At 39.1% G+C, this 27,046-nt stretch overlaps 1 protein-coding gene across 1 annotated transcript in view; it reads right to left on the reverse strand.

Moving 5' to 3' along the window:
• The window catches only part of LOC110159324 (ADAMTS-like protein 1), a 136,371-nt gene that overhangs the window by 13,458 nt on the left and 95,867 nt on the right, over positions 1-27,046 (reverse strand). The window contains 1 exon segment of the mRNA XM_055156845.1: positions 12,315-12,442. Coding sequence (XP_055012820.1) covers positions 12,315-12,442 — 128 coding nt within the window.

A 27,046-nucleotide genomic window follows, 5' to 3' on the forward strand; every position in this document is an offset into this window, starting at 1 on the left:
TTTTAGTTCTAGTTTTCGGTCTGGTTTAGTCCTGGTTTAGTCCTGGTTTAGACCTGGTTTAGTCCTGGACTGGAAAGTCCTGGTTTTAGTCTTGGTGTTAGTTCTGGTTTAGAGGCGCACAGGAGGAAGCGCAGTTTACGCAGCGTACGCGAGAAAACACGGTCCACACGCGGCGCACGGGAGCACGTCGGTGTCCGCGCAGTGTCTACGGAAGGAAACGTGGTCCGCGCATTCTCAGGTTAATGACGATGATGAAGGTGTGTGTTTGTGTGTGTTTGTGTGCGTGTCCCCTCATGTGGCAGGTCACTATAGGACAGTAGTGCAGACATCATGAGTCTATGCAGGTTGTTTTCACCAGTGACATTTAAGTTGTAGGCGATATTATATTAGTTATTTTCTTTTATATTTCACGTCGGGAGAATAATTTCCAAGACACGAATGTGTTTTTACCTGTGCACTGCTGCCTCTGTTCTACTGGCTCCACGACCTCGTCCATTGTGCCTGACGCCGCCAACTTTAACATGATGTTCACATCGCTTTTACTGCGCGCGTTTTGTGTGGGTTTCCGGCAATGAGAGGAATTACCGAAATAAAAAAATGTATAAATGTGGTTTTTGTGTGTGTGTGTGTGTGTGTGTGTTGTTGTCCCAACAACACATAAAAACAGGTTTTATAATAAAGCAACTCGCATACAGAAACACTAAAGTTAGAGATTAAAAATGAGATTAACGCGATTAAAAAACATAACACGCTAAATATGACTGTAATTAATTAATCGCAATTAAGGCGATAATTTGACACCCCTAAATATAATATAGACTCAAATGTTTAGCAGGACATGTATTAAAGTTCCACCATGAAACTTTTCAGGTGGAGGATCTGTCACTAGCCTACCTCTGAATATATGTTACTTATTTGCCTGGAATGTCCAACAGTAATGCCACCAGGTCAAGGAACATGTCAGATCTATGGAAAGGCAAGTCTGCTCACAGTAACAATGCATGTTTTCTCTTTGTTATGCCATTTCCTATTCTATGTTATGATGTTAGTTCCTCATCGAAAATAGACCTAGAGTTGTGTTTTGTTTCATTCACACATGTTTAACACACAAACTAAATTTAGGCTTTCTTCCCTCAAAGGGAAAGTACTCTGTTCCACCTTGTGATGTCATGTGGCAGTATAGAATGTGCTCCACTGTGTGTGTAAACTCCACACATTTTCACTAGAATGATGATTTCAGACCTGGAAATGCCAATCTTTACTGATCAAAGGGTTAAACATAGCTGTTATATTTAAAACTACCACTGCTTTACATCACAGGGTGAAACAGAGCATTGTGAGGTTTGGAGATGTAGACAGACTAATAATGAAGAATTACTCAAACATGTGTGAATGAAACAAAACACAACTCTCGGAATGTTTTAGACAAGGTTACAACTTGATGAAAATCATTTCATTGTAACTGAATCGATAAATGCAATGTTGTGGAACATTCCAGACAAAGAAATATCACATCCATCAAAACAAGCAGGTGGTGGATCTCCCATATCAAAAATTTTAAAAGTCATATTAGCTTGTCAAACGGTGTCAACTAAAATACTGACAAAACAGACCAAAGGTACTCCTGTATAAAGAGGTAGGGACTTGCAAGTCGTGACTTGAACTCGAGTCAGACTTGAGTCACTATTTTGAGGACTTGAAACTTTACTTGATAAACTGGACTAAGACTTGGGACTTGACTTGGACTTGAAGGTCAGTAACTTGGCACTTGACTCGGACTTGAGGCCTGTGACTCAAGAAGACTTGAGAAGCACTTTTAAATCTGAATTCTTTCTATTTTGACTGTAATGATTCACTCTAATTTTACAACTCTTATAAACTTTATGAATACTCACATGTAAATATACTATGATTTTATAAGTACAATTTATCTTAAAAGTCATAAATTGCAAAAATCTGGTACTTTGGTTTAAAAACTTGAAATGACTTGAAGCACAAAGCAGACAACTTGGACCTGACTTGGACTTATAGGCCAGTGACTCGAGCCTCGACTTGGACTTGCTTCTATTTGACTTGGGACTTGATTCAGACTTGAGGTCAAAGACTTGAGACTTACTTGAGACTTGGAAAACGACAACTTGGTCCCACCTCTGCCTGCATATCAGACTGAATTAGAGCTAAACTCAATAACAAAACAGCCAAGCACGAGTACCTAACTTTGTATATTTGAATCAGCAGACTAAAAAATGTTAACGTAGTTGCCGCTAAAAAAGTTGCAGTGTAATTTTTATTTTTAATTATTACATGTGTTTCATTGCACTCGCTTTGCATATTGTGGGTGCTAAAAGTTATATTCTAACGTCATAATGTCTGAGTAGCCCCAGTGACAAGCTAAAAGGAAAAGATTTATCCATGCATATGTCCCATTTGTAAAAGTAATAACCTCCAATAAAGATGTACAGGTCTGTATTAGAGGACAGACAGAGGGGAAAAGGAGAAAAGGGAAATCCAAGGTAATGTAAACACTGGCTATAGCTTCATATAGCAGCAGTAGTTCATACAGACACTCTCGGTTCCTCTGTCTGCTCAACACATTGGAGCAGTTTGGATCACAGCGCCCAAATTATGAACCAACCACTTCTTGAAAAATCAAATTCCTTTTCGCTTTGATGCCAAAGTGGTGATTCTCTATTGATGGCGCCCTCTGATGGGACAATTTCCCCAGATCTTATTGGAAGATAATCAAAGGATATTCTTCCCAAATTAAGGACATAAGAGGAATTCCTATGTCACAAGCCCTCAGTTAATCTGGAATCATGATTGGAGTTAGCACTGCGGAGCTCGGACTTCCCAGACACAAAGAAAAAAGATCTTGGAGTATTTTATAATGTTATCCCTGTGAGCGAATGAGGAGAGTGGGGCATGGCAATAACATTAGATGGTTACAGACGTGCAGCACGGCCAAGTAAAATAGCCAGTCAGAAGCTCGCCACGATTTGAGAGACAGGTAGCTAAGACTGGAATCACAGTGGAAAAATCACAAGACAACTAATATAAAATGGAGACTTAAAAGGGGCTAACAAATAAAAACGAATTCGCTTTTCATTTCCTCTTGACTTTGGGAGAGCTGAGGAGCGGAGGCTAAGCAGGGATAGTAGTCAGTCTTCCATTATGGCATCATCTCAGGTTAAGGAAAAATGAAATGGCTGGAATATCCGAACCCCTGTTTCAAATAACTTGCAGACATTGACCTTTCGGTGCCAAAAATATACAAAAGTGCACTCAAATACTTCAAAGCGCCCCACTGTAAAACTAGCATATGCTGAATTTTATTACGATAACATCTAAGAATATCAAATATGCACCCGCCGTTCATCTGGTTCACAGTGTTTTTGTATTAAATGTCATCAACTTATCCAACTAAATTAAAAGGAATTGTCTAGTGGGTTTGTTGACCTTTGCCATAATTTTGATCCATACACCGTAAGTGTGGAGCTGGCAGGTTTAGTGATGCCCCAGATGTGCTCCTGCTGTGCGCGCTGCTAAAGTAAGAAGAAAAAAGGATAGAAATGTCCAATACAAGCAAATGACATGGATTAATTACCATCACCAAGGAGGCTCTGTTTAGACTCACTTTAGTTGGTCTTGTTAGCAAAGGAACTCAAAAAATATGACTCAAAAAATATTAGCCAGTCCAAAAAGATTACTTATGGGCAACAAGGGAAATAACGGCGTTTGTTGCAGATACAAAAGCACAAAGGAATGTTTTAAAGACTCTGTACAAGTTAGAAAGAAATTGTAAGTTTCCATGATTTTACAAATTAGAAACCATTGGAATGGCAAATCTGGATAATTGGTGGAGACTGAACTGGGTAGGGCATTTGGCATAAAATTGAAGTGTTGTGGGAAAAAACACTCAGGCTTTACTATTCAGTTTGAGTTCATGTGTGTGCCTGATATCATCAACATTGCAAGATAGGATCAAAGCCTTAACAGTCAACATCAAGCATGTCTAAACTGTGGCCTAAGGAAATACAGCCCTTAGATAAATTTTTCTTGACACTCAGGATTCCAGGTAAATTGTCCCATATTACCGTATTTTTTGGACGATAAGTCACACTTTTTTCATGGTTTGGGTGGTCCTGCAACTTATACTCCGGTGTGACTTATATATAAAATTTTCACACATCAGGTGCAAGAGGGGGCTCTAGGCTTGTGTACCAGAATCTGCTGCTCCTATTACTCCTGTATCACTGTCACTTCGCCCTTTACTGCGCATGTCTCCTGCAGAAAAAGCTGCTGTCCTGCTGGAAGTAGTGAAATATGGAGCCGAAAACAGTAATCGAGCAGCAGAAAAGAAAGTTTGGAGTGAGCGAGAAACTTGCCAGGGACAGGCAAATGGAGAACACAGCTTCACAGTAACCGGGAGGGTGCAGCATGCAACTTTCCTGGAAGTCACTGGATGGATCGACAAAGCCTGAACTTCAGTGACAACCAAAGCCAACCTCTCTGGATTCAGGAAGACCAAAATAATTTTAACTCGAACTGATGTTGAGTCTGACAACAGCTACACAGAAGAGGAAGTGGCGCTTCATTTACCTCTGGAGGTCGTGGAGTTACTCAGAAGTGACACCGAGGATGAAGAATTCAATGGATGGTTTGGTTAACTTGTTCTGCTCTATTGTTTATGCTATCGTTATCTGAAGAACTGTTCATATGTTACATTAACATACTAGACGGCCTGTTCAGCCAGTTGTTCTCTGTTCTATTGTTATTACTATAACTTGCCTTTCAAGATGAAATTTCAGTTCCTGGTCTCTGATTTTATAAAATAATTTTCCTCCAAAAAGTGCGACTTATAGTCCAATGCGAGTTATACATGTTTTTTTCTTCTTCATTAAGCAGTTTTTGGCTGGTGAGACTTATACTCCGGAGCGACTTAGAGTCCGGAAAATACAGTACCTTAAGAAGTACTTTTTGAATATCTACCTTGATAAAGCAAAATTTGGATGAACGTCTGGTGACTCATTCTAACCTTTGAATTATTCACTGTTTTAAACACCAGTCTATGGCCCTCAGTTGGCCCTCCACTTTGTCTGTGTTTAGATATGTGGTCCTTGATGATAAAAGTTTGGACACCCCTGGTCTACATAATATGAATTAATTACATTTCACTTTATAGCAAGGATTTTGACCTATGTACAAGAATGGCCCACTGTAGCTGACTTGGCCTTGGCCGATGTCTCTCATAACGAGCTGTCTCAAGTTTCATATTTCTGAAGGATACATGGCTTTTGTTAAGATTTACTACTGTGTTTTTTTCTGCATTGCTACGCAGAGGGTGGTCCCTGCAGAGTACAGTCATACAAGCTCAGTGCCAGGCTCCACTGCCCATGCATTGGAAAAAAAAAATCTCTTAATGACAACTGCAGCTAAATTGGCTATAAAAACAGACTTCAAAACCACTGGCGAAATCCCAAAACACCAAAGTCATTTAGCCCCACTCCTTCTGTAATCACTGACCCAATACATAGTAAAAACATCCTTATCAGTAATTACAAAGTTATTTCAAGGCCTTAAATGGCGGACTATTTCCAGAAGGGTTGTCAGTTAGCATTACCAGTTGCACTTTTCTTTGTAATCATCATTCAAGTCGAGCAGAGACATGGTTTATGTTTGGAACCCGGAAAAAAGTCCAGATCTTCAATCATTTGCCAGTTGCGTGAACCATAAATCAACCTCTATTGCCTTCTCGTGCCACAGCACCCAATACATATGCCAATAGGACTTCAAATGCTTGTTAATAATGTATGTTTGATCAGGTCAAGTGTTGTTATGGGCAAGTCTAATGGAAACCAGGCATTTGGATCGTATGGCTTTTTGCAGTAGCAGTGCGGGGAGAGGTCATGTAGTTGGAGTGATACTGGTTGGGAGGGAGTAGTGGGCAGGTATCCAAGTTTTTCCATAAAGGGGCTTGTATTTGGCTTTTTAATGACACTTTTTGATCTGGGCTATATGCCGCTAACCCCCTCCCACCTTTCTCAAGCAAAAACAAGCAGAAACAGGCTGCTAATTGACCCATATACACACTGATACTGCATGTCATCAACTTTCCCTGGGGGTGTGATGCTAACTCTAAGCACTACTCTGACTGAGGCTTTGTTAGATTTTAACAGAGTCTGAGCATGAAGAACTGACTTAGTTGGAACTGCAACAGATGAGATGATTTGTGCTGTTAAACAAGCCTCTCACACATCACTCTCATGTTTTTGTTGAAATTCAAACTCAGATCAAATTCACTTGATCACAGGCTTGTGAAAATGTGTTGTTTAAATCGATTTTGTATTTTTCTCTTGCGTTCTCAGACAATCTTAAAGGGACAGTCCGCAATTTTGGACATAGGGCGTCACTTCCTAGGGAGCCAGAGTGTTGGAGACGTGTGGAGACACTTTTTTAAATATTCCATCCAGTCCTTGTATTTGCAGAGTTCGCTGGTGCTAGGCTAGTGCATGTCAATGGCCATAGTTAGCCTGCCACTAAAACAGTCTTACCCAGTCCACAAAGCACCTGAAGCAAAACTATTATTACACAAGATTGTGGATGTGAATGTCTGTGTTGAATATCTTATATCAGTCCGCTGCTGCCAAGCTTTCTATCAGGAAGAACAACTCACTGCTGCTGCTCAGACATAAATCCTTCAAGTGCAAGGTTGGTTTTACTTCTAAAATTATTCTATCGACACAGACATTTAGATCGACAGTCTGGTGTAATAATAGATTTACTTCAGGTGTTCTGTGGAGTGGGTAAGACAGTTTTTAGTGGCAGGATAACTATGGCCATTGACATGCACTAGCCAAGCACCAGCGACCTTTGTAAATACAAAAACTGTGTCTCCATGGTAAATGATAAACATTCCACCTTTTTCACAACGGCTGGAAGTGCCACCATGTAGGATAAACGTCACTTACGTTAATGCTTTTCTATGGCAAAATATCTCTGGAAATGTCTCGCATATTTTCCACCAGCTTCAAACATCTGCCCCATCACCAAATCTTCTTCCAGCGAGGTCCACAAAGGAAATATTGTGTTCATGAAGAATTTATCCACAACTATCAAGGTAAGAAAGATGAAAACGTAAAGGCGAACAATGATTAGCATGAATGAACAAAACATTATGGTCATGAATAAAACATAAGTAACTTGTTAACGCAGACTGATTCTAGAATTAAAATAAAAAAAATTGGTTTCAGGATGTACATATTAGCATAGACAGGGAGATTTGTGCAGTTTAAATGCTAGCCATGTAATCTGTGAACATCTGTAGCTTTCGATCTGCACAAATCTCTCTGTTTATGCCAATATCTACATCATGAAATAGATTTTTAATTTTAATTCTAGAATCAGTCTGAATTAACAAGTTACTTATTAATTAACCTATATCGCAGCTCTTCCGGCCGTTGTGGAAAAGGTCTATACAAACCCCCAGTATGATGTCACTGCACAGTATCAATATTAGCAACTATTAGACTGTGAATTCTAACACCTACAATGTAACAAAAAGAGCACAGACCCCTAACACCTTTTAAAGACCTCATTTGCTTTTTACAGTCAATAGTAGATTTTATTATTTTCACAACCAAAATATTCATGGCGCACCTCAAAACACCCACCAGCCTTACTGTTTACTGTGCGGTAGGAGTTATAGCTGGGGGCTATTTGGCACTTACAGGGTATACGGCGTAAACACATTAAAAATTTAACATTGAATCTTCCGAAAGGCATTTTGTCCAGTATATAGCTGGAGTAAAATGGCTTGTGTAAAACATTTGCATCTTATCAATGGTCCATTTCCAAAGTATTCAGCAAGAAAATACAGTTGTTTGGGATATGGCCTCTGCTGGATATGCTGTTGTTTTTGTTACCATTTTAATGTTGCTCTTGATCTGAAAACAGTAGAATAATAAAGAAGATTTACCGCTATGACTGCTTTGCACAGTTTGATAATAAAAAAATAACGATAATGCATTATTCTTATGTATTGTTTTCCAGATGCTCAAAGTCACTTTTACAGTTTCATAAAATATTAATTCACTCCCCAGACGCAGTAGTGAGATACTTATATGCTTTTGTTGTCACAGCTGCCCTGCGTTAGATGGCTGCCAATCTGCATCTATTGCCCCTTCAACCAATAACAGTCAGTAAATCAGTCACACACACATAACGTTCACGCAAAGTTAATGAGGGTTAAAGGACCTACTGTGTATTACGCAGAATGGATTCTTGTGAGCTTTAAGACATGTTAGAATGTTATGTCTTCAAAAACATACCTGGAGATGTGTTTTGTTTCATTCACACATGTTAGGGTTTGGGTTAGGTGAGTAATCCTTCATTATTAGTCTGTCTACATCTCCCAAACTCAAAATGCAAGTGATATTTTTCAAGTTAACACCTGCCTTGTAGCTTTGATTCAGTAGCGATTGGAAATTCCTGGACTGAAATCATACAAATGATTCTAGTGAAGGTGCATGGAGTTTAAAAACACAGTAGAGCAGTTCCTATAACATGACATCACAAAGTAGAGTGTTTTCTGTTTGAGAGAAGAACTCAGTCTAAATACGCAGGATCTGTGTGTTAAACATGTGTAAATTAATCAAAACACAACTCCAGGTCTGTTTCTGATACAACCTTATAACATAGATCAGTCAATAGCGTAATATGGGCCTTTTAAGTACCTTGCTCAAGGACACGACAGTAGTAAGCAAGAGGTTGAGCTAGGCTTTGCTCGTCACAGTTTTAGTGGTGGGTACAAGTTATAACAGTAATGATAGTACTAATGGTAAAATAATGGTGTAATTGTAATAAAATTAATTGTGTTCACGTTAGATTTCATGAAGTCATAGTTTTCAGATAAGCCAACATAGCTCTATGGGATATTATATTCAATCTTATGATCCACAAATGTTGAACCTTATTATTATTTGTGCGGGACTGGCTCCACAAACATGCTGTATTAATCTTGTGGTTTAAAGTCCATTCAATCTTGTCTTTGGTGTTGAATAATGGCACCACTTTATGAAGGTACTGTGAAAAAATAAATTCCCTTTTGTTTACTTGCGCTGACAAAGAACGCGTTGAATTTCGTGTCAGTTTTTGTTTAATGTGGATAGGCCACGGAGATATTGATCAAAACCAGATCAACGAATCTGCAATCAGTCATTTAAACAGCAAATCCTACCACAGAATTATGACCTGTCCTGCCGCTCAGTTCTCAAGGACCTATATTATGATCTATGTTATAATGTTCTCATCAAAAACATATCTGGAGTTGTGGTTTGCTTCATTCAGACACAAGCTCTGCATATCTAAGCTAAGAGAAAACACTCCTTTCCACCTTGTGATGACAGGAAGTGTTTTAAACTTGGATGATTTAAGACCTGGAATTGCCAATCTCTACTAAACAAAAGGTAAAATGCTGGAAAACCATCACTTCATGGCATCACAAGGTGTAACAGAGCATTTTGAGCTCTGGAAATGTAGACAGACTAACAATAAAGGATGACTTAAACATGTGTGAATGAAACAAAACACGACTCCAGGCGTAAAGCTCATATGACTCAATTTCACGTAATATAAAACCTTTAAACTAAAGAAACCCTAGAATGTTGAAACGTATATGTAGAAACTATAACATTTCCCCCTAAAACTCTTCTGACATATTGATGGTTGGATCCTGCAGAGAGCACATTACAGCCACTCTATGTCCACTTGAACTTCACTTGTTTATGACCCAACTGTTTGATCCTGTGGCTGCTACTGCTCAAACAGAGGTGACTATAGTGGCAGTGGCTGGCCGGCTACCTCTCACCAACGCGTAGTACATTCTGGGAACAGTAAAATCCAGGAATCCGATGAAGTCACCCACTAGCTATTTCCCAGTCCATAAACGTGACAACATTTCTATGGAAAACATACTCTTTTCCACTCGTCTACTTCAAATCCTTTTGTAATTGCCCACTTTGCCCATACAGTAGAGCTGGGAATCACAAAGTCCCTCATAACACGATACAATATTATAACGATATGGTGATACATGCGAAAATGTATATATACTGTATGTGTGTTTAGATTAGTAACAATATTTCTTTATTAAACCACTACTTGTGCAAAGTTAATATGAAATACATCTATTTTAATAACCAAAACTGTGAATATGTCAAGTCTATTGCATTCCTTCCACTAAATAAACAACAAAATTGCAGTGCAGTCACAAAAAAATTACTAAAAGATACCAAAAAACACTCTTAGTGATATATCAATACAGCCACCCACAATAACGATGCTGTAATGCCAAATTCAGTGTCACAGTTTATCAGTATTTCGATATTCTTGCACACTCCTACCACAGAGTATGCGAGGATCCAGCTTTCATCTTGGAGCTTGTAGGACATGCTAAATTTGAAACCTTAAGTCAAATGCACAACTTTGGCACAGGAATAAAAAGGTCCAAACATTTTTTTAGCTTTAAGCCTAGATGATGAGAGGTGTATCGAAGCACGGCGAGTTCAAAGCTTCGTCCTGATAACGTTATTCGAAATGACAAGAACGTCTTTGGTGAGAGACAGTGATCGTGATGGATTTTGCCATTATTAGAAAGCAGATTATTGTAGATGATTTCAAGACATGCGCTTAAGCTTCTAGGTGGATGGGTAAGTGGTATCGTTTGACCCCTACAGAGTATTTAGCGAGCATCCTGTGTACTCCCCTTACAACCTCCCGGGACCATGGCGATTGATGAGATTCACTTGCACTATTAGGGACTAGGGCTGCTTTTATTTGACAGCCAGAAGTGAAGGAGCTCCTCTCCCCCAGCCTCTCCTGGTACTTTAAGCTAACATATGGTGCGCTAATGGAAAACAGCTCCCTCTCAGCTAAACAAGAGGGCGAGCTACCTTGACTGGTGTTCAAACAGGCTTTTACAAATTATCTGAGGGACGAGTCAATTTATTAAGACTCTAATGATATAATCAAAGTTGCACATGTTGGCCATATGTATAGCTTGTTAAAGGTGCACTGTGTAACTTTTCTGGTGGAGGGTACCTGAAATGCTTTACCACTTGGAGATGTTATTGCTTTGTCTGGAATGTTTCACAGTATGAAATTAAGGCTACGTTTATATGATGACGGTCTGAACAGAAGACGCAAAAGTGACATCGCGTTTTCACTTTATATTCCATTTTTAGACAAGCGTTTTCAGGAGGAAATCTGTGTGCATATGGTGACACAAAACTGTGGGTTTGATTGGGTATGCATGCCATCCAACATGTTTGTTTCTGTGTACTGTGTGTATGTGACGTAAACGTGTATGCGACGTGAGCAGATCTGACCAGAGTTTTGCTTCTTGGGCAGTGTAGACGGAAACGCTACGACGGAGCGTGTTCTGGATTTCCACTCTGGAGGGTGGTTTCAGATTTTTGAGTTTTTAAGCCCCAAAAACGCCATCACCGTCTAAACGAAAGGCGTTTCTGATAAAATATTTTGTTATTTTTACCCGCAAGAGTTCTCGTGTAAACAGGCCCTTAAACCTTTCTTTGGAGTCCAAAACAGACCAAGTTACAGGTCAGATCTGTGGAAAGGCAACCCCGCTCACAGTCAAATTGAAAGTTTTTCTAGGTATTACTGAGCTATAAAACCACCTGTAATTGAAAAAAGGGAAGGTAGAGCTGATTAATGTCAAACTGTGGAACATTCTATGCAGAGAAATGACATTTCCATGGAAACAAGCAGGTGACGGACCCCCAGCCAAAAAGTTACAGAGTGCATCTTTAAACATTGCAGATTATAGTAAAGTAACAAACCTAGAGTAAAAAGTAGCAGTAATTATAAAAGAAAAAAGTATGTGGTGGTGCATTCAATTTAAATAGTTTGTACTCCACATTTCAACCTTTGATATTACCTAAATTGTACTTGAAATAGCTGCAGTGTCAAAATCTTAATACTTTATCAATCCCAAATAAATAAGTTGTCAAAGCATCAATTCAAATAATATATAATTAAACACGTTTAAAATTTAATATAAAATAATAGATATAAAAATAATCAAGTAATCAAAATAAAAGTGATCAGTGTCATCTCTAACAGAATACGGTTAAATCTATGGTTTTATGTTTTTGAACTCTACTTACAAGTTTGGATGTCTAGAAGTGACACAGATTTTATAAAGAGTGTATCGAAATTAGGCAAATAAACATATGCCATGAGTGCCAACATCAAAACACTGTATTCACACAAAATCAAATAGAATAGAATAGACTTACTTTGAGCTGAGACATCTCCGCAGTGAGTAGGACGCGCCCCCTCCACAGGTACGAGAACATTCACTCCACGACCCCCAGGCGTCCCAAAGAGTGTCCCTGTCCTCTTCTGATCGGGCTGTCCTGGAGCTCTACAAAAAAACACACACAACATTAAAAACCATTAATGAGGGCTATCAAAAGAAACAAAAATCAGATACTAATCGATACTAAAACTAGTCTCGATACTAAAAAAGTCACAGCACAGGACAGAGATGAACCTTTCCTGAATAGTTTTAGAATGATCTTGAGCTGTATCAGATCAAGTATAAGAGCACATGGACAAGTACTGTATTTTCCGCACTATTAGGCGCTCTGGATTATAAGACGCACTGTCATTAAATGGTCTATTTTTTGAACTCTTTTCACAAATAAACCGCACCGGACTTTAAACGAAACACAACAGTTAGATGGGTCAGTGGGACTTTGTTTGGTGCGTTCACGGTGACTCTGGGCTTTGTTCAGTTGTGGCGTGTAGGGAGGGTGCTGTCTGGGACCACTGGATTGTTGGCGTGTTCGCAGTGACTCAGTTGTTCAGTTGTGTCTAGAAGTGGCACATTGCGCTCGCTTTTTCAGTTCGTTCCTCCGTTACGTTCCTTGTCAGTGTGGAGTGATGAGTGTGGCTGTGGGTGTTTTTCACTGTGCGGTCGCTGTCTGCTCCGTGTGTGTTTGCGTGTGCTGCGGGTGGTGCGGCTTTGTAGTTTACTGAAGTCGTGCTGGGACACAGAGTGGATTCGTGTAAAGGGCGCTCTGGATTGTGGGGCATGCGGTAATTTTTTATGGGGTAAGAGGCTTAAGAGCGCGCCCAATCGGAAAATACGGTATACGCTCTTGGACTGACATATGGCAAAATAAAGTACTATGATTTAAAGGTGCATTGTGTAACTTTTCTGGTGGAGGGTCCGCCAAATCGTCCATGGAGATTGGTTATTGCTTTGTCTGGAATATTTCACAGTACTGTATGGATTAAAACCTTTCTATCTTCATGGAGACCAAACCAGACCGATAAATGTAAAGTAGAGCTGTTTAATGTCATACTGTGGAACATTCCAGCCAGAGCCATGACATATCCACAGAAACAAGCAGGTGATAAAGTTACATAGTGCACGCTTAATGTTCTCTTGTCTAAATTATGAGTGTTTTATTTTCTTTGTGGTATCGGTATTAAGTATAGTCTTTTCCTTAATATCGAAATCAGCTCTGAAATTGTTTGTATTAACTAACTTTGCATGAAAATTCACACTTTTTCCTTTCAAAAGTTAAAGAAGAAAGCAAGTGCCCAAACTTACGGCGTTTTCAAGTGTGGCTCTGTTAATTGCATAGCTCTGTATTTGGCAGCAAAGATGACTTGTAATGCTTAAGGATCCAAAATCAATATTAGGAGAAGATGAATTTTGTGGACCCAAGGACAATTTGCACCTTTTTCACTCCCTCACTCTCTCTCTCGCTTTACAACTTTCAAGGTCTACTATTTTTGTCATCTTTAAGGTAATCTAATTCATGTTTAAAATGTGAGCATAAAAATATTTCACAAAACTGTATACTTCACTGCAACATTGTGTAACCAATTTGAATAACTGCAAATGGCTGATTTTGCTTTCTAACAACAAAAAAGTAGAAATAGTTGACAGTATTTTCAGGGACACAGGCGGTACGAATGCTTTTAGAGTTGATTAATGGACCAAAACCTACAAAAGCAAATCGGAGCGGGTGAAAATAACATTGGCACCAAATTGTTCACCTTCCATGGCAGCAGGAATGTTTTTCAATACCATGTGGTACAATGGCATTCTTCTGTAAAAGCCAAATCTGTAGAAAAAATTGAGTAGCTCTCTCCAACAATAGCTGTCTTTTTGATTTTAGCACAACCATGACTGTGCTTTGTATGTCTGAGCAAATTGTTCCAACACTTTTATTGTGAACTTTCGACAATGGCATTTTAACTCTACAGGATATGGGCATGGGTCTTCATGGAAATAAAAAAAAAAGAAATACAAAAACAGAGAAAAGCAATTATTTGAATAGATTTAGGCTACGTTTACACTGAAACGTATCACCGTGTCACCATAACGGAAATGATTTGCATCCAGACATGTCGTTTCTGTGTCTGCAAGCCTTGCCTATCCACACAGCTTTGCGCATATTTGTTTACGTTTTACAGAAACAAAACTTAAAACCACATGACCAATTTGCATAAACTAAGTGCTCAAAAAACAGCTCGCTATTGTGTGCTGATTCAGCTTCAGTCGGATTAAAAAGGACACGACTCAGTGGAATATGTGTGTTCTTTCTGTGACAGAGGGATGTTCTGCTGATGGTGAGTCTGTTCTGTGCTTCTATTGCATTGGAGATGATTCATGTGAAACTTTTCAGAGATAGACCGCATAGACTGTATATATAAATGGACATATATTCTAGCCTCTTAGTGTTTTGTCGGTGAATTACTTCACGGCGCATAGACCTTCGCCAGCGTATCAGCATCTTCAGGCGTCCACACAGTGCCGGATCAGATCTGTACTCACATGAATTCGTGGGAGTTGGCGGCACCAGATCATTCCGTCTCTGGAACCGTTTTTCCATCGGATTAGTGTGGATGAACACTGCATCCGCAACGAAAACAACTCGAATACATACTAGTGTGGATGGGGCCTAAGATGACAAACTGACTTTTATTCAAGCAGATTGTTGTTAAATGTGAATTGTTGTTTTGTTGTTGTTTTTTGTTGTTGTTTTTTAGGTAGGCTAGGCAGGCAGAAGACATAGTAATAGTATAATTACCATAGGCATACTACTTTTCACATATTTTATTAGCAATAGTAATAGTAGCAGCAGTAGTAAGTAAGTAATGGTAGTAGTAGTAGTGGTAAGTAAGTAATGGTAGTAGTAGTAGTCATAGTAGTAGTAGTAACAATATGAATGCATTTAAAAAAAATTAAGCAATAAAACATCTGTAATTGAATAAAGATATATTGTGGAACATCTCAGCAAAGCAGGTGCCAGACTCTCCTTCCAAAAACACTTAAATTCCTGAAGATTTGGAGACACATACTGCAATAGCCTCTGACTCCAAATAAATAAATAACTGTAGCGTTGATAGTACCAGTAACATGTGTAGTGGAGATATATTGGGAATATATTGAGCAGTACTTTTACTTGCATAGTCCTTCCAGAAAACTATCAAACTATGTTCAGGGCGACCCCACTCACCTCTGACACAACGCATAAGGAAGTCTAGTCTGTCAAGTTTATGTGTAGCACCTGCTCCTGGGAAGATTTATGCCCATGGAACTGACAGGACCTTTACAGTAAAACTACAGGATTGGGTAAGGAAGTTGGTTTGACCTATGTTGACCTTTCGTCCCAGCAGCGTGGCATTGTGCGGACCCTGTCTTCGAAGATAAATGGAGCACAGAGAGGAAAGTAGATACGAACCATAATATTGTTAGGATTGTTTTCTTTGGGTCGCGGTGGTGGAAGCCAGGGGAGAGTTCACATTATTAGAAGTAGACTGATATAAATGGCTGTCAGTGCTGATGAGACTTGGACTCAAAATACAAGCTGTGAATCGAAGCCTAGTACTTACTACCTACTACTGCAACTACTATTACTATTACTATTACTATTACTATTACTATTACTTACTCTTGTCACTATGGCAACTTGAAGCTATTATTACAGCTATAACCAATGTATTTACTACTACTACTACTACTACAACAACTACAACTACTACAACAACTACAGTAACTACTACAACTACTACTACAACAACTACAATAACTACTACAACAGCAACTACTACTACTACATCTACAACAGCAACTGCTACTACAACTAGTACTACTACAACAGCAACTACTACTACTACTACTACTACTACTACTACTACTACTACTACAACAACAACAACAACAGCAACTACAACAGCTACTACTACAACTACTACTACAACAACTACAGCTACTACAACTACTACTACAACAACAACAACTACAACAACTAAGCTACAAGTTAAAATATTTTTTCTACTTGTACTTTTTTTTTTATCCACTCAACAAAAAGAAATACTATTTGAACTAATGCCCCTACATATCATTATGATAAATATTACTATTGCCATTACTACCACTACAACCACCACAACAACTACTACTACAACTGTTACTGCTATACTGATGCTGTAGTGCTATATACTTAATACCATGGTAATAGTACATACTTATTGCTGCACAGAAACGCTAATAGAAACAACACGGATATGTTCCTAAAGAAATAGTAATTTAATAAATGGAATAAAGTAAAATACATGTATTAAAAGGCCCATATTACACTGTTTTCTGATCTATGTCATAATGTTGCTTCCACATCAAAAACATATCAGGAGTTGTGTTTTGTTTCATTCACACAGAGCATTTTGAGCTTTGAAGATGAACACAGACAATCATAAAAGATTACTCAAACATGTGTGAATGAAACAAAGCACAACTCCAGATATGTTTTTGATGAGGTAACAGAATTATGACATGATTTAAAGCTCACAAGAGTCAATTTGTGCAGGAATATGACCATTAAACCTTACAGTAAGAGTAACATTTCCAAAATATAATCAAGCAAAAGCAGGTATATATAGAAAATGTATTACTATCTCCACCAGAGCACAGCAGAGGATATAAAGCTCTAAACAGATCCACTGAAGCATGCAGCCAAACATGCCGCTACTTTCTTCACAGAGCCAACTATTTCAAAGTTTGGATCTTCTGTAAATAAACACGAACCGAAATCTGGGCCGATGTTGAGCACGCCACCTTCCTTTGAAAAGCAATCAGCGAATTTTGCACCCAATTACAACCCGGGGGCTGTTTAAGGAAGCCAGGGGAGAGGAGAGGAGGGGCAGATGAAGCAGTAGATGTGAAAGAGGAGTTAGCTTGTTTGGCTGACTGTAAAAGTATTGTTCTCAGATGAGCAGTCCTGACATGCGGCTCCACATGTCCCGATAGCTGTCCCTCTGGGGTTTGCGTTCAATAATTGAGTGTATCAGATAACTACTTGGATGGTTTCATGGTCTACATCAATACAAAGTCCCACCTCCAACCGCTATTAACCCTCCAGGAATTATTTGCACTGGCCTGGACCGAGCAGGGAAACAGACCTCCCTTTCGAATCAAGATGCTAGGCAATAAGTGCGCCGAGGTGTGAAAAAAATGTTAACGAAATGTGTTATAATAAATCTAGACTTTACATTTGCTACAAAAGTTAATGATTTTTCCAATATTAAGTTTCCAAATGGCTCTCAATCAAAGCGTAGCTGTGTTTTTGGTGATTTTTAGATGGACTACTAGAGATACTTCGAGGTTTTAATGCCATAAACACAAGTATTTTATGGGTCAATGGAAAAAGCATTTGCCCCAGAACTGGACACACCTCTAAATATGCTCCAAACCAAAAATGTATAATGATTCCAACCAAAACAATGAGCTCCAACAGTAAAAAACAACTTATTTTTGTAATGTTAAATTAAACGAGGTTCTGCTGCAAAGTTGACTGCAAGCACTTATATTAAACAACAAATCATATACAACTAAACACATGCCTTAATAGTTTCTGCGTCACTCCCAAGCTTAGATAAGTGAAATGAATTGAACTGAACCAAACATCTTGTGTGGCAAAACACATGTCAAATTAAGAGCCAATAACTGCACATTATAGAGGGCAGGTCACTAGCTTATATAGACCCCAGTAAGAAAAGTTACTGCTCTTGTAATTGACAATAAGGAACAGGCTGTGGTGAGCAAAGAGGATATGAAGAGGGTTCTAGTAAAACATGCAACCATCAAACTAGGGCTGCACAATGTGATGAAAAAGACGTGATATTCGATATTCGATGATATTCTGTATTGTGAAGATGATATTTTATTAAACTTTTTGGCACAAGTATAGTTAAATTAAAGCAAAAATAAATATGCATTCATTTATTAGTCAAACCAGGTCCACATAAAAACAGACAAACCAAGACCAACCCAAGTCTAGTGTGAGACTTAAAGGTTGTATGGAGGATTTTTTTGTTTCAGATTGTCAATGAAAGTTCAAAATAGCATTATAGAGATGCAGCAGCCTTCTAAAAAAAAAAAGAAAATCCATCAGCTGTGAAAATCGTGGGCCATAGATAACAAGGCTACCTCATTATCTATTATCTGTTAGGTTGTCAATCAAACTCCCTACGTTTCTAGGGTTTCTAACTCGCCGGTGTGCTGGGATTACGTGGTTTTCATACGCCTCTCGCCCATTCTGCACATGCAAGACTCTGTTTACCTTAGTGGATTTTTTGAACTGTAGTGTCCTTGCAATTAGCACAAAGTTTTTTGCAATGGTAGATGAGAATCCACGACCAGGTAGCAGCAAAAGAAAGTCAGTTTTTGAGGTCGCTGAAAGAAGCAGAGAAAAGGAGCAAAGCCAAACTAAGGTGATTCTTGGAGATTGCTTAGCACAAAGTTTGTTGCAATGGCAGACAAGAATCCATGACCAGTTCACTGCAAAAGAAAGTTCATTTTTGAAGTCACTGAAAGAAGAAAAGAAGGGGAAAAGGAGTGAAGCCAAACTAAGGTGATTCTTGGAGATTCCTTCCAGCGATGACGTGCACTAAAGCAAAGGAAGGATCTAAAGACTGACGCGTTGGTGGCTAAATTACTTCAGGACAAGTAACTTCAAGAGCAATTCATTCAGCAATTCTGAACGCGCACCGGCTGTAAACAAGCATGATTTCTAGCATAAGGAGGAGGCGGGATGAGGCGTTTTTACTTAGGGAGCTGTGAAGGACGGGAGGGTGGTGTCATGCATGCTCAACATTTGAAAAAGCACAAACAGTCACTCTATTTCTCTTTCCTTGGAAAATCCTCTATACAGCCTTTAATAAGGAAAATTATTAAGAACATCTGCCTTTTTTGACCATTTTATTTACCAAAAAACACTTCGCTTAACTCTTTTCCCATGAAGACGACATTTGATGACCCCCCTTGTATCCTTAATGACGTGTTTTGACACCTCCGCTGTATCACTAAAGACGTGATTTGACAACCATTAGAAACAGTTTGAGTTTTTCACATGTAAACAGAGGCTACGATAGGTGGGGCCCAATACAACTCATGCTAGGCTGACCAATAGGATTCAAGGATACATTTTCAGCAATTTTTTACAAAGTTAATCGAACACGATTGTAGCTTCTGGAAATGAGGAGCGGACATAATTTATGGATAATTCTGGAGAAAGTGATTTTTATACTGTTTAAAACCCTTTGACAAATATATATATATATTTTTTTAATGAATATAGTACTCAGAACATGCAAATATCAGATGCTGAATGTACTTTTTTGTTTTCGATTTTGCACCTGACCAGGTAAACTCTAATTTTCAGTGAGCTGTTATAAACCTGTAAATGAGTTGAATCACATTTAAACATCCATAAATGAATAGTTCAGAGTGTAAGGTTTCTAGAAATAAGAAATATGTCTGTTTCATAAAGTTTGTGAGTGTGAAAATCATTTATAATCACTGGTAGAAGTCTGTTTTCTTTTATGCAGTTATGCTCTATGAGTAGCCCTAGTAATACATGTATGGGTTGTTAATAGTCAGCGTCCAAGGGGGAAAGAGTTAAACTGTTCAAATATAGAACTTTGGGTTGTTTTGTCTTGCGATCCAACAAATTGCAATGTTTTCGTAATATATTGTGCAGTGCTTCACCAAACCATTGAAAAAAAAAGTGCAATAACATTTCTCATATGAAAATCTGTACCAAAATACACTCACCTTAAAATTCCACTCTTTCCAAAATTGCATAATCTAAATGAAAACGTTTAACCTTTAACTCAACTCCAGTCTCTCAGGTCACATTCTTGGATACGGCTCAGTTTTGCCCTAGTTTTCTGAATATCCAGCCTAACTCTCCAAAGACACTGGGGCTGCTTTTATGATTTTAAGTAGCACATGCCTCCCGAATCTCCCCTTGGCTGTCACCCATCACATCAAGTGGAGTAGAGGAAATGAGCGGACGACAAAAGCCCCAGTGATCTCAGTATTATACGTTATCCTGATGGACAGAGGCGATTGCAGTCACCTGTCAGAAGTGGAGGCTATGGGGACATTTTGCTCAGAGATGGAAAACTCCTTGAATAGAAATGTGAAACCCGGTGCCTTCTTTTGCAGACTGTGTCAATATACAAAACGTGGATGGCCTTTTCAGTTGGCAGGACACACGATATTCGCACATCTGCTCAATCCCTTGTCGTGTGGGACATCCATCACACAGAGCACTGGTCATTGGACAGTGGCTTTAATATAAGATCATCACGTAAAACTACATGTGAAAGTTTAGGCTTTGCTTAAAGGAGTGCTGCGTAAAGTTTGTAGTAGAAAGTCCGTCACCTGCTAGTCTTCATAGAGATGTTATGGCCTTCTCTAGAATGATCCCTGGTAGAGTTTAACCTATCTACTTGAAGCGAGACAACTACAGGCTACATTACAGGTCAGATCTGTGGAGAGTCAAGAGAATTACTGTATTTTTGAGCAAGACAAGGCTAAGCAATAACATCTCCATTAAAATACGTAAATCTTTCCAACACCTGCTTGGCTCTATCCAGATTATTTATGTTAAGAATGTTTTAGTATGGCATTAAAGGACCAATATTACGCTATTTTCTGGTTTGTTATAATGTTGTTTCCTTTTCAAAAACATACCTGGAGTTGTGTTTTGTTTCATTCAAACATGTTTAACCCACAAAACCTGCATATTTAGGCTGAGCTCTTCTCTCAAACGGAAAAAATTCAGTCCCACCTTGTGATGACATGTGGTAATACAGAAAGTGCTCTACTTTGTTTTGAAACTCCATATGCCTTCACTAGAATCATTTGGATAATTTCAGCTCTGGAATTGCCAATCTGGCCTAGACAAAGGTGAGAGGTGTCTGTTAACTTGATAACTATGGCTTCATGACATCACAAGGTGGAACAGAGCATTTTGAGCTTTGGACATGTAGACATAGACTAAAACATGTGAATAAAACAAAACATAACTCGGGTATGATTAGGTAACAACATTATAACAAGGTTTAAAGCTCATAAGAGTCAAGTGGATGTAAAATAGGACCATTAAACTCTTCTATGGCGACAAGTGTGTAAAGCCACCAGGCCACGTTACAGGTCAGATCTGTAGAGAGGCAAGCCCACTCAGGATAAGAAAGCAGGTTTTTGTTTCTGTAATAAAAACACCTGTAATTGAATAAATGCAAGATCAGCTTAATTCCTTGCTTTGGAAGATTCCAGGCCAAGCAATAACATCTCCATGAAGAGAAGCAGTAGGCAGATCTAAAGCAGAAAAGTTACATAGTGCAGCTTTAAACTTGTAATAAATGGTTTGTTTATTCAAATCAGTGGTTTGAACTTACAGTCCCAGTCCCAAGTCTGAATAAATAGAGTGAATGTTTTAAGATCATTTACGATAAAAGCCTAAGAATCACTGGATATATAATTTGAAATGGCATGATTTGTGCTAAATCAATAAGACAGTGGGTTCACACAATACAGGATTAAAACCAAAATTTGCACAAAATGTTAGACAGAGTTCCTGAAAATAATATCGAAAACATGGATGAAAACTTTTAGTATAATTAAGATGTCCTTCAGTGGAGCGAGAAACAAAGGTGACAGGAGTATAAAGCAAAGACTCAAAAGGAATAAAAGCGGTCAGTTTTCAAAAATCAGTTGGTGAAATTCACACACACATGACTGCACCGTTTCACAACAGCATGCATATTGTGTTCTAATATTAAATAACTTCAAATCAAATCAAAACTGACAATAATTCACAAACAACAAAACTGATAAATGCAGCTGGATGAACAGGAGTACAATACCAGGATAAGTAGGGCGGTCAGTAGGAGGTGATAGGGTGAAAATTCCAGCTCCATGCCTGCCCAAAGTCAGTGCCTCTGGGGTGAGATGCTCCACTGTGCTGCTTTCTCCTCTCTGGGCTTTCCTCGCTCTGATCTCCAGGACTAACTTGCGAACAGGAGGGGGAGGAGGTGAGATGAGGGGAAGAGAGGAGGAGGAGGAAGGAGGGAGGACCTGCTCTCTGTGTGTATATGTGTGTGTGTAAGATTTTTGATGGTGGGGGGAGTAATCTCTGAGCTCCAGGTCTGGCACACTGGCCAATCAATAAAGGTCTTCAATGCAATGTGCTTCAAACAGGGCACAGAGCCAGCAGCGCCCTCACAGCTTCACACATGCTAGTTTAGACTGAATATAATGGCAAACAGTCAAGAGCACTGCAATTTTGTTACTCCAGTTCTGCAGCTCACTGGTGCATTTTGCATTCAATGTAAATGTGTGTTTTTCTTGGCTAAGTTTCAATTTTATTTTCTGGATATTGGATCCTGAAGTAGACAGTAAAGTGATAAATACAGCTCAATTTGCCTTTCAAAACCGTACCCGTCCAGTATCTCGCTATGGTAAAGATAAGCCAAAAATCTGACCCAGACGCCACAGTCATCACTCATGTTCATAGCTGTATTTCTTAAGTCTCTTTTTGTAGACTTGAGTCCAGTTCAGGGGCTGGCAACTATTCCTGGAAACGTCAACAGCAATGAATTCAGTTTTAAACCCAGGATGACAGGTATTTTTTTTTTTTTACATTTGTACTTGTAGGTCTGTGTTGCAGCGCATACAAACAAGCGGGGTCACAGTCGGGAGCGCATGATGTCACGCTGAACTCTGGTGTTTTGGTTTTATTAGGAGTTACGGAGAGAAACATGTAAATCAGATGACATACTTCGGTCAACAGAGCTATCACGGCGGACATTTTCAGCCTATAGTCGTCCGCTCCAAATCCTTTATGAGAAAAGGGCTTGAAAAGGAGCTTCAATGGAGGCTTTCATAACATCTGGTGTTTTGAGCCAAGTGAACATTTGCTCTGTGGAGGTGGGGAGAGAGCCAGGTGTCCCCGGGAGGGACAATTCTTCTGAATACAGAGGAAAACAACTGGTGAGATGGACAGCTCTTGGCACACACGGGGCTTACTGTGCTTTACATGTAACCGTTTAGTTTTCAAGGCACCACTGTGAAACTCTGTCTTTATGTCGGCTTTTCTCCATTTCTCTACCTCTTTCTCCTTTCTCTTTCTGCCTCTATCTCTTTTCCTCTCTCTCTCTTTCCCTCTTTATGTCTATCGCTTATCTCTTTCTAATCTCTCTACCTCCAACACTTTCTCTCTCTCTCTGTCTATCTCTACCTCCACCTCTTTTCCTCTCTCTGTCTTTCCCTCTCTCTATCTATCTATCTATCTCTTATCTCTCTACCTTCACTTCTTTTCCTCTCTCTGTCTTTCCCTCTTTACGTCTGTCTATCTGTTATCTCTTTCTAATCTATCTCTACCTCCACCTCTTTTCCTCTCTCTGTCTCTCCCTCTATCTATCGCTTTCTAATCTCTCTCTACCTCCAACACTTTTCCTCTCTGTCTCTGCATCTCTCTACCTCCACCTCTTCTCCACTCTGTCTTTCCCTCTTTACATCTATCTATTTTATCTCTTTTTAATCTCTCTACCTCCAACAGTTTCCTCTGTCTCTCTATCTCTCTATCCCCACCTCTTTTCCAGTCTGTCTTTCCCTCTATCTATCTCTCATCTCTCTACCTCCAACAGTTTCCTCTCTGTCTCTCTATCTCTCTACCTCCACCTCTTTTCCAGTCTGTCTCTCTATCTATCTCTCATCTCTCTACCTCCACAGTTTCCTCTCTGTCTCTCTATCTCTCTACCTCCACCTCTTTTCCAGTCTCTGTCTTTCCCTCTATCTATCTCTTATCTCTTTCTAATCGCTCTACCTCCAACACTTTTCCTCTCTGTCTCTCTATCTCTCTACCTCCACCTCTTTTCCAGTCTCTGTCTTTCCCTCTATCTATCTCTTATCTCTTTCTAATCGCTCTACCTCCAACACTTTTCCTTTCTGTCTCTCTATCCCGAACTCTTTTCCACTCTGTCTTTCTCTCTATCTCTTATCTCTTTCTAATCTCTCTAACTCCACCTCTTTCCCTCTCTCTGTCCTTCTCTCTTTCCCTCTATCTATCTCTTATCTCTTTCTAATCTCTCTACCTCTGACACTTTTCCACTCTGTCTCTGCATCTCTCTACCTCCACCTCTTTTCCTCTCTCCCTCTCACTTTCTCCTCTCTCTTTCTTTCTGTCCCATGTCTCCATCACTCTCTCTACTCGTCTGCTTTGTTCTCTCTTACTATCTGAAGAAATACATCAACCAGTTGGTGCAGGGAATGAAATACAGTTATAGTGGCCACGAAAGAAGGACAAAGTTTAGTTACTGAATCAAATTTCAGTTCCTATTTAACATTCAGATCATGTTTTTAAATCCCATTCTGAAAATTTATTTGGAAGAATCACACAAAATATATAATATACACAAATATTTTCAGGTCCAATACTGATAGGTATAGTGTATTAACAGGCTCATTCTGAAACACGGAGCAAAAGGCGAACAGTAAAACAGTACAGTGCGCGCTTATGCCAACCCACTGGTGCCCCTTAATGCATCTTACAAGGCAGCAGGGCTATCATTCAGGCATTTAACCTCCACTTTCCAAAGACTATAAAATCCCTGTGCCCTTCAAATCAGGACTTCAAATCCGCCTTGCAATCAAACACCGAATCAAAAACCACATAATTACTTTGAATTACACCCAGAGGAATGCGCTGGTCTGACACAGTCTAATCACAACAGAGCAGCGGACAGACCTACCAGCACAAAAATGTGTGAAAACTGCATTATGATTCTACACTGATTTAGTGGGCTTTACTAGGCCTGTCACTATTTAAAAAAAAAAAAAAAAAAATCAAATTAAGTTTTCTTTATTTTTACTTCTACATTCTACATTCTACATTTTATATACATACAGACGATATCAACTATATGAAGTGAGCATTATCTACTAATAGGATGGCTTGAATATAAAACATATACTTAAAAAAGCTTTAAGCAAAAAAAAATTACCTTTTACAGCATAAATCTTATTGTATAGCCAAAAAATAACCACAAATTTCCCAGTAGTGCAAAGAAAATGTACACATGATAAATACTGACCCCAAAAATATATTGTTCCATCTTTCATATATTGAAGTGGATATAGTAGTAAAAATCTAGGAATATTGAGCATTGAGTATTAAACACAACAGCTACAATACAAATACATTGTTATAAATTGTATGAAATGCAGTGTCTGTTTAATGTAATTTCCTGGTTTTTAAGAATCTTAGCATGAATAAAGACTGATGGCTCATTCTAACGTGTTTAAACATGCACATATTTCAATTATTCACTGTACTGAGCACCAGTCTACGGCCCTCGATCAGACCTCTGCTTCGTTTGTGTTTAGATATGTGGCTCTTGATGAAAAAAATTTGGACACCCCTGCTTTACGCTCTACCTCTTGTCATCCTCTTGACTGTGCTGTCCAGAGACAACTGGTAAATGAAAATAAAAAAAGCAAAAATGTTGTAACGCTGCACAAAATAGATATAAATGAAAAATATAAATAATAATAAGGTGAATACCGATATAAAGACTATGCTTAGTTGTTTAGACTTAGGGAAATTATTAGCTCACACATCACAATACATTACATTAACAAAACAGTTGAAATAAATTCAAAATAAGAAGCAAAAAATAGCAAGAGACTGGTGTCAAATAAGGCATACCGTATTTTCCACTATTAGACGCTCTGGATTATAAGACGCACTGTCATTAAATGGTCTATTTTCAAACTTTTTTCACAAATAAACCGCACTGGACATTAATCAAAACACAACAGTTGGATGGGTCAGTGGGACTTTGTTTGGCGCGTTCACGGTGACTCTGGGCTTTGTTCAGTTGTGGCGTGTAGGGAGGGTGCTGTCTGGGACCGCTGGATTGTCGGCATGTTCGCACTGACTCAGTTGTTCAGTTGTGTCTAGAAGTGACACATTGCACTCGTTTTTTTCAGTTCATTGCTCCGTTACGTTTCTCGTCGGTGTGGAGTGATGAGTGTGTCTGCGGGTTTGTTTCGCTGTGAGGTCACTGTCTCCTCTGTGCGTGTTTGCGTGTTTTTGCGGGTGGTGCGGCTTTGTAGTTTACTGAAGTCGTGCTGGGACACCTGAGTGGATTCGTGTATAGGGCGCTCTGGATTGCGGGCGTGTGGTCATTTTTTGATGGGGTTAGAGGCTTAAGAGTGTGTCTAATAGCCCGGAAAATACAGTAATTATATAAATGTATGTGTACAAGTAAAAATACTAAGTTGCAACTTGCTGAGTGGGTTTTCTGATGTGAGATACTGTCCAGTCTTTAGCAAGAAATTCTTCCATAAAACTATTGAATGTTGGGTTTTGTGGACAGAGTAAACCCCAGAGACTAACTCATCTACTGTATTCACTTACCCCCAGTGTGTTTAGCGGTACCAGTGGTGTGGAAGTGCTGGTTTTTATGAGCTTACACAGAAATTATGCCCCACAAACCTTTCTAATCCATGACTCTGGCTTATTTGCTTTGACTCAAAATCCTTCTCACGTTCGCAAGTGTACAGCTACCATAAATAAACCAGTGAATCTGAGTTCAAAACACAACAGCCAGGAGGAAATGAATGTGTATGAGTGACGCTGAGTGGACACAACAT

The sequence above is a fragment of the Boleophthalmus pectinirostris genome, unplaced genomic scaffold (assembly GCF_026225935.1).
Source record: "Boleophthalmus pectinirostris isolate CB_2022bp ecotype Guang Dong unplaced genomic scaffold, ASM2622593v1 HiC_scaffold_20, whole genome shotgun sequence".
In the NCBI taxonomy this organism is placed as follows: domain Eukaryota; kingdom Metazoa; phylum Chordata; class Actinopteri; order Gobiiformes; family Gobiidae; genus Boleophthalmus; species Boleophthalmus pectinirostris.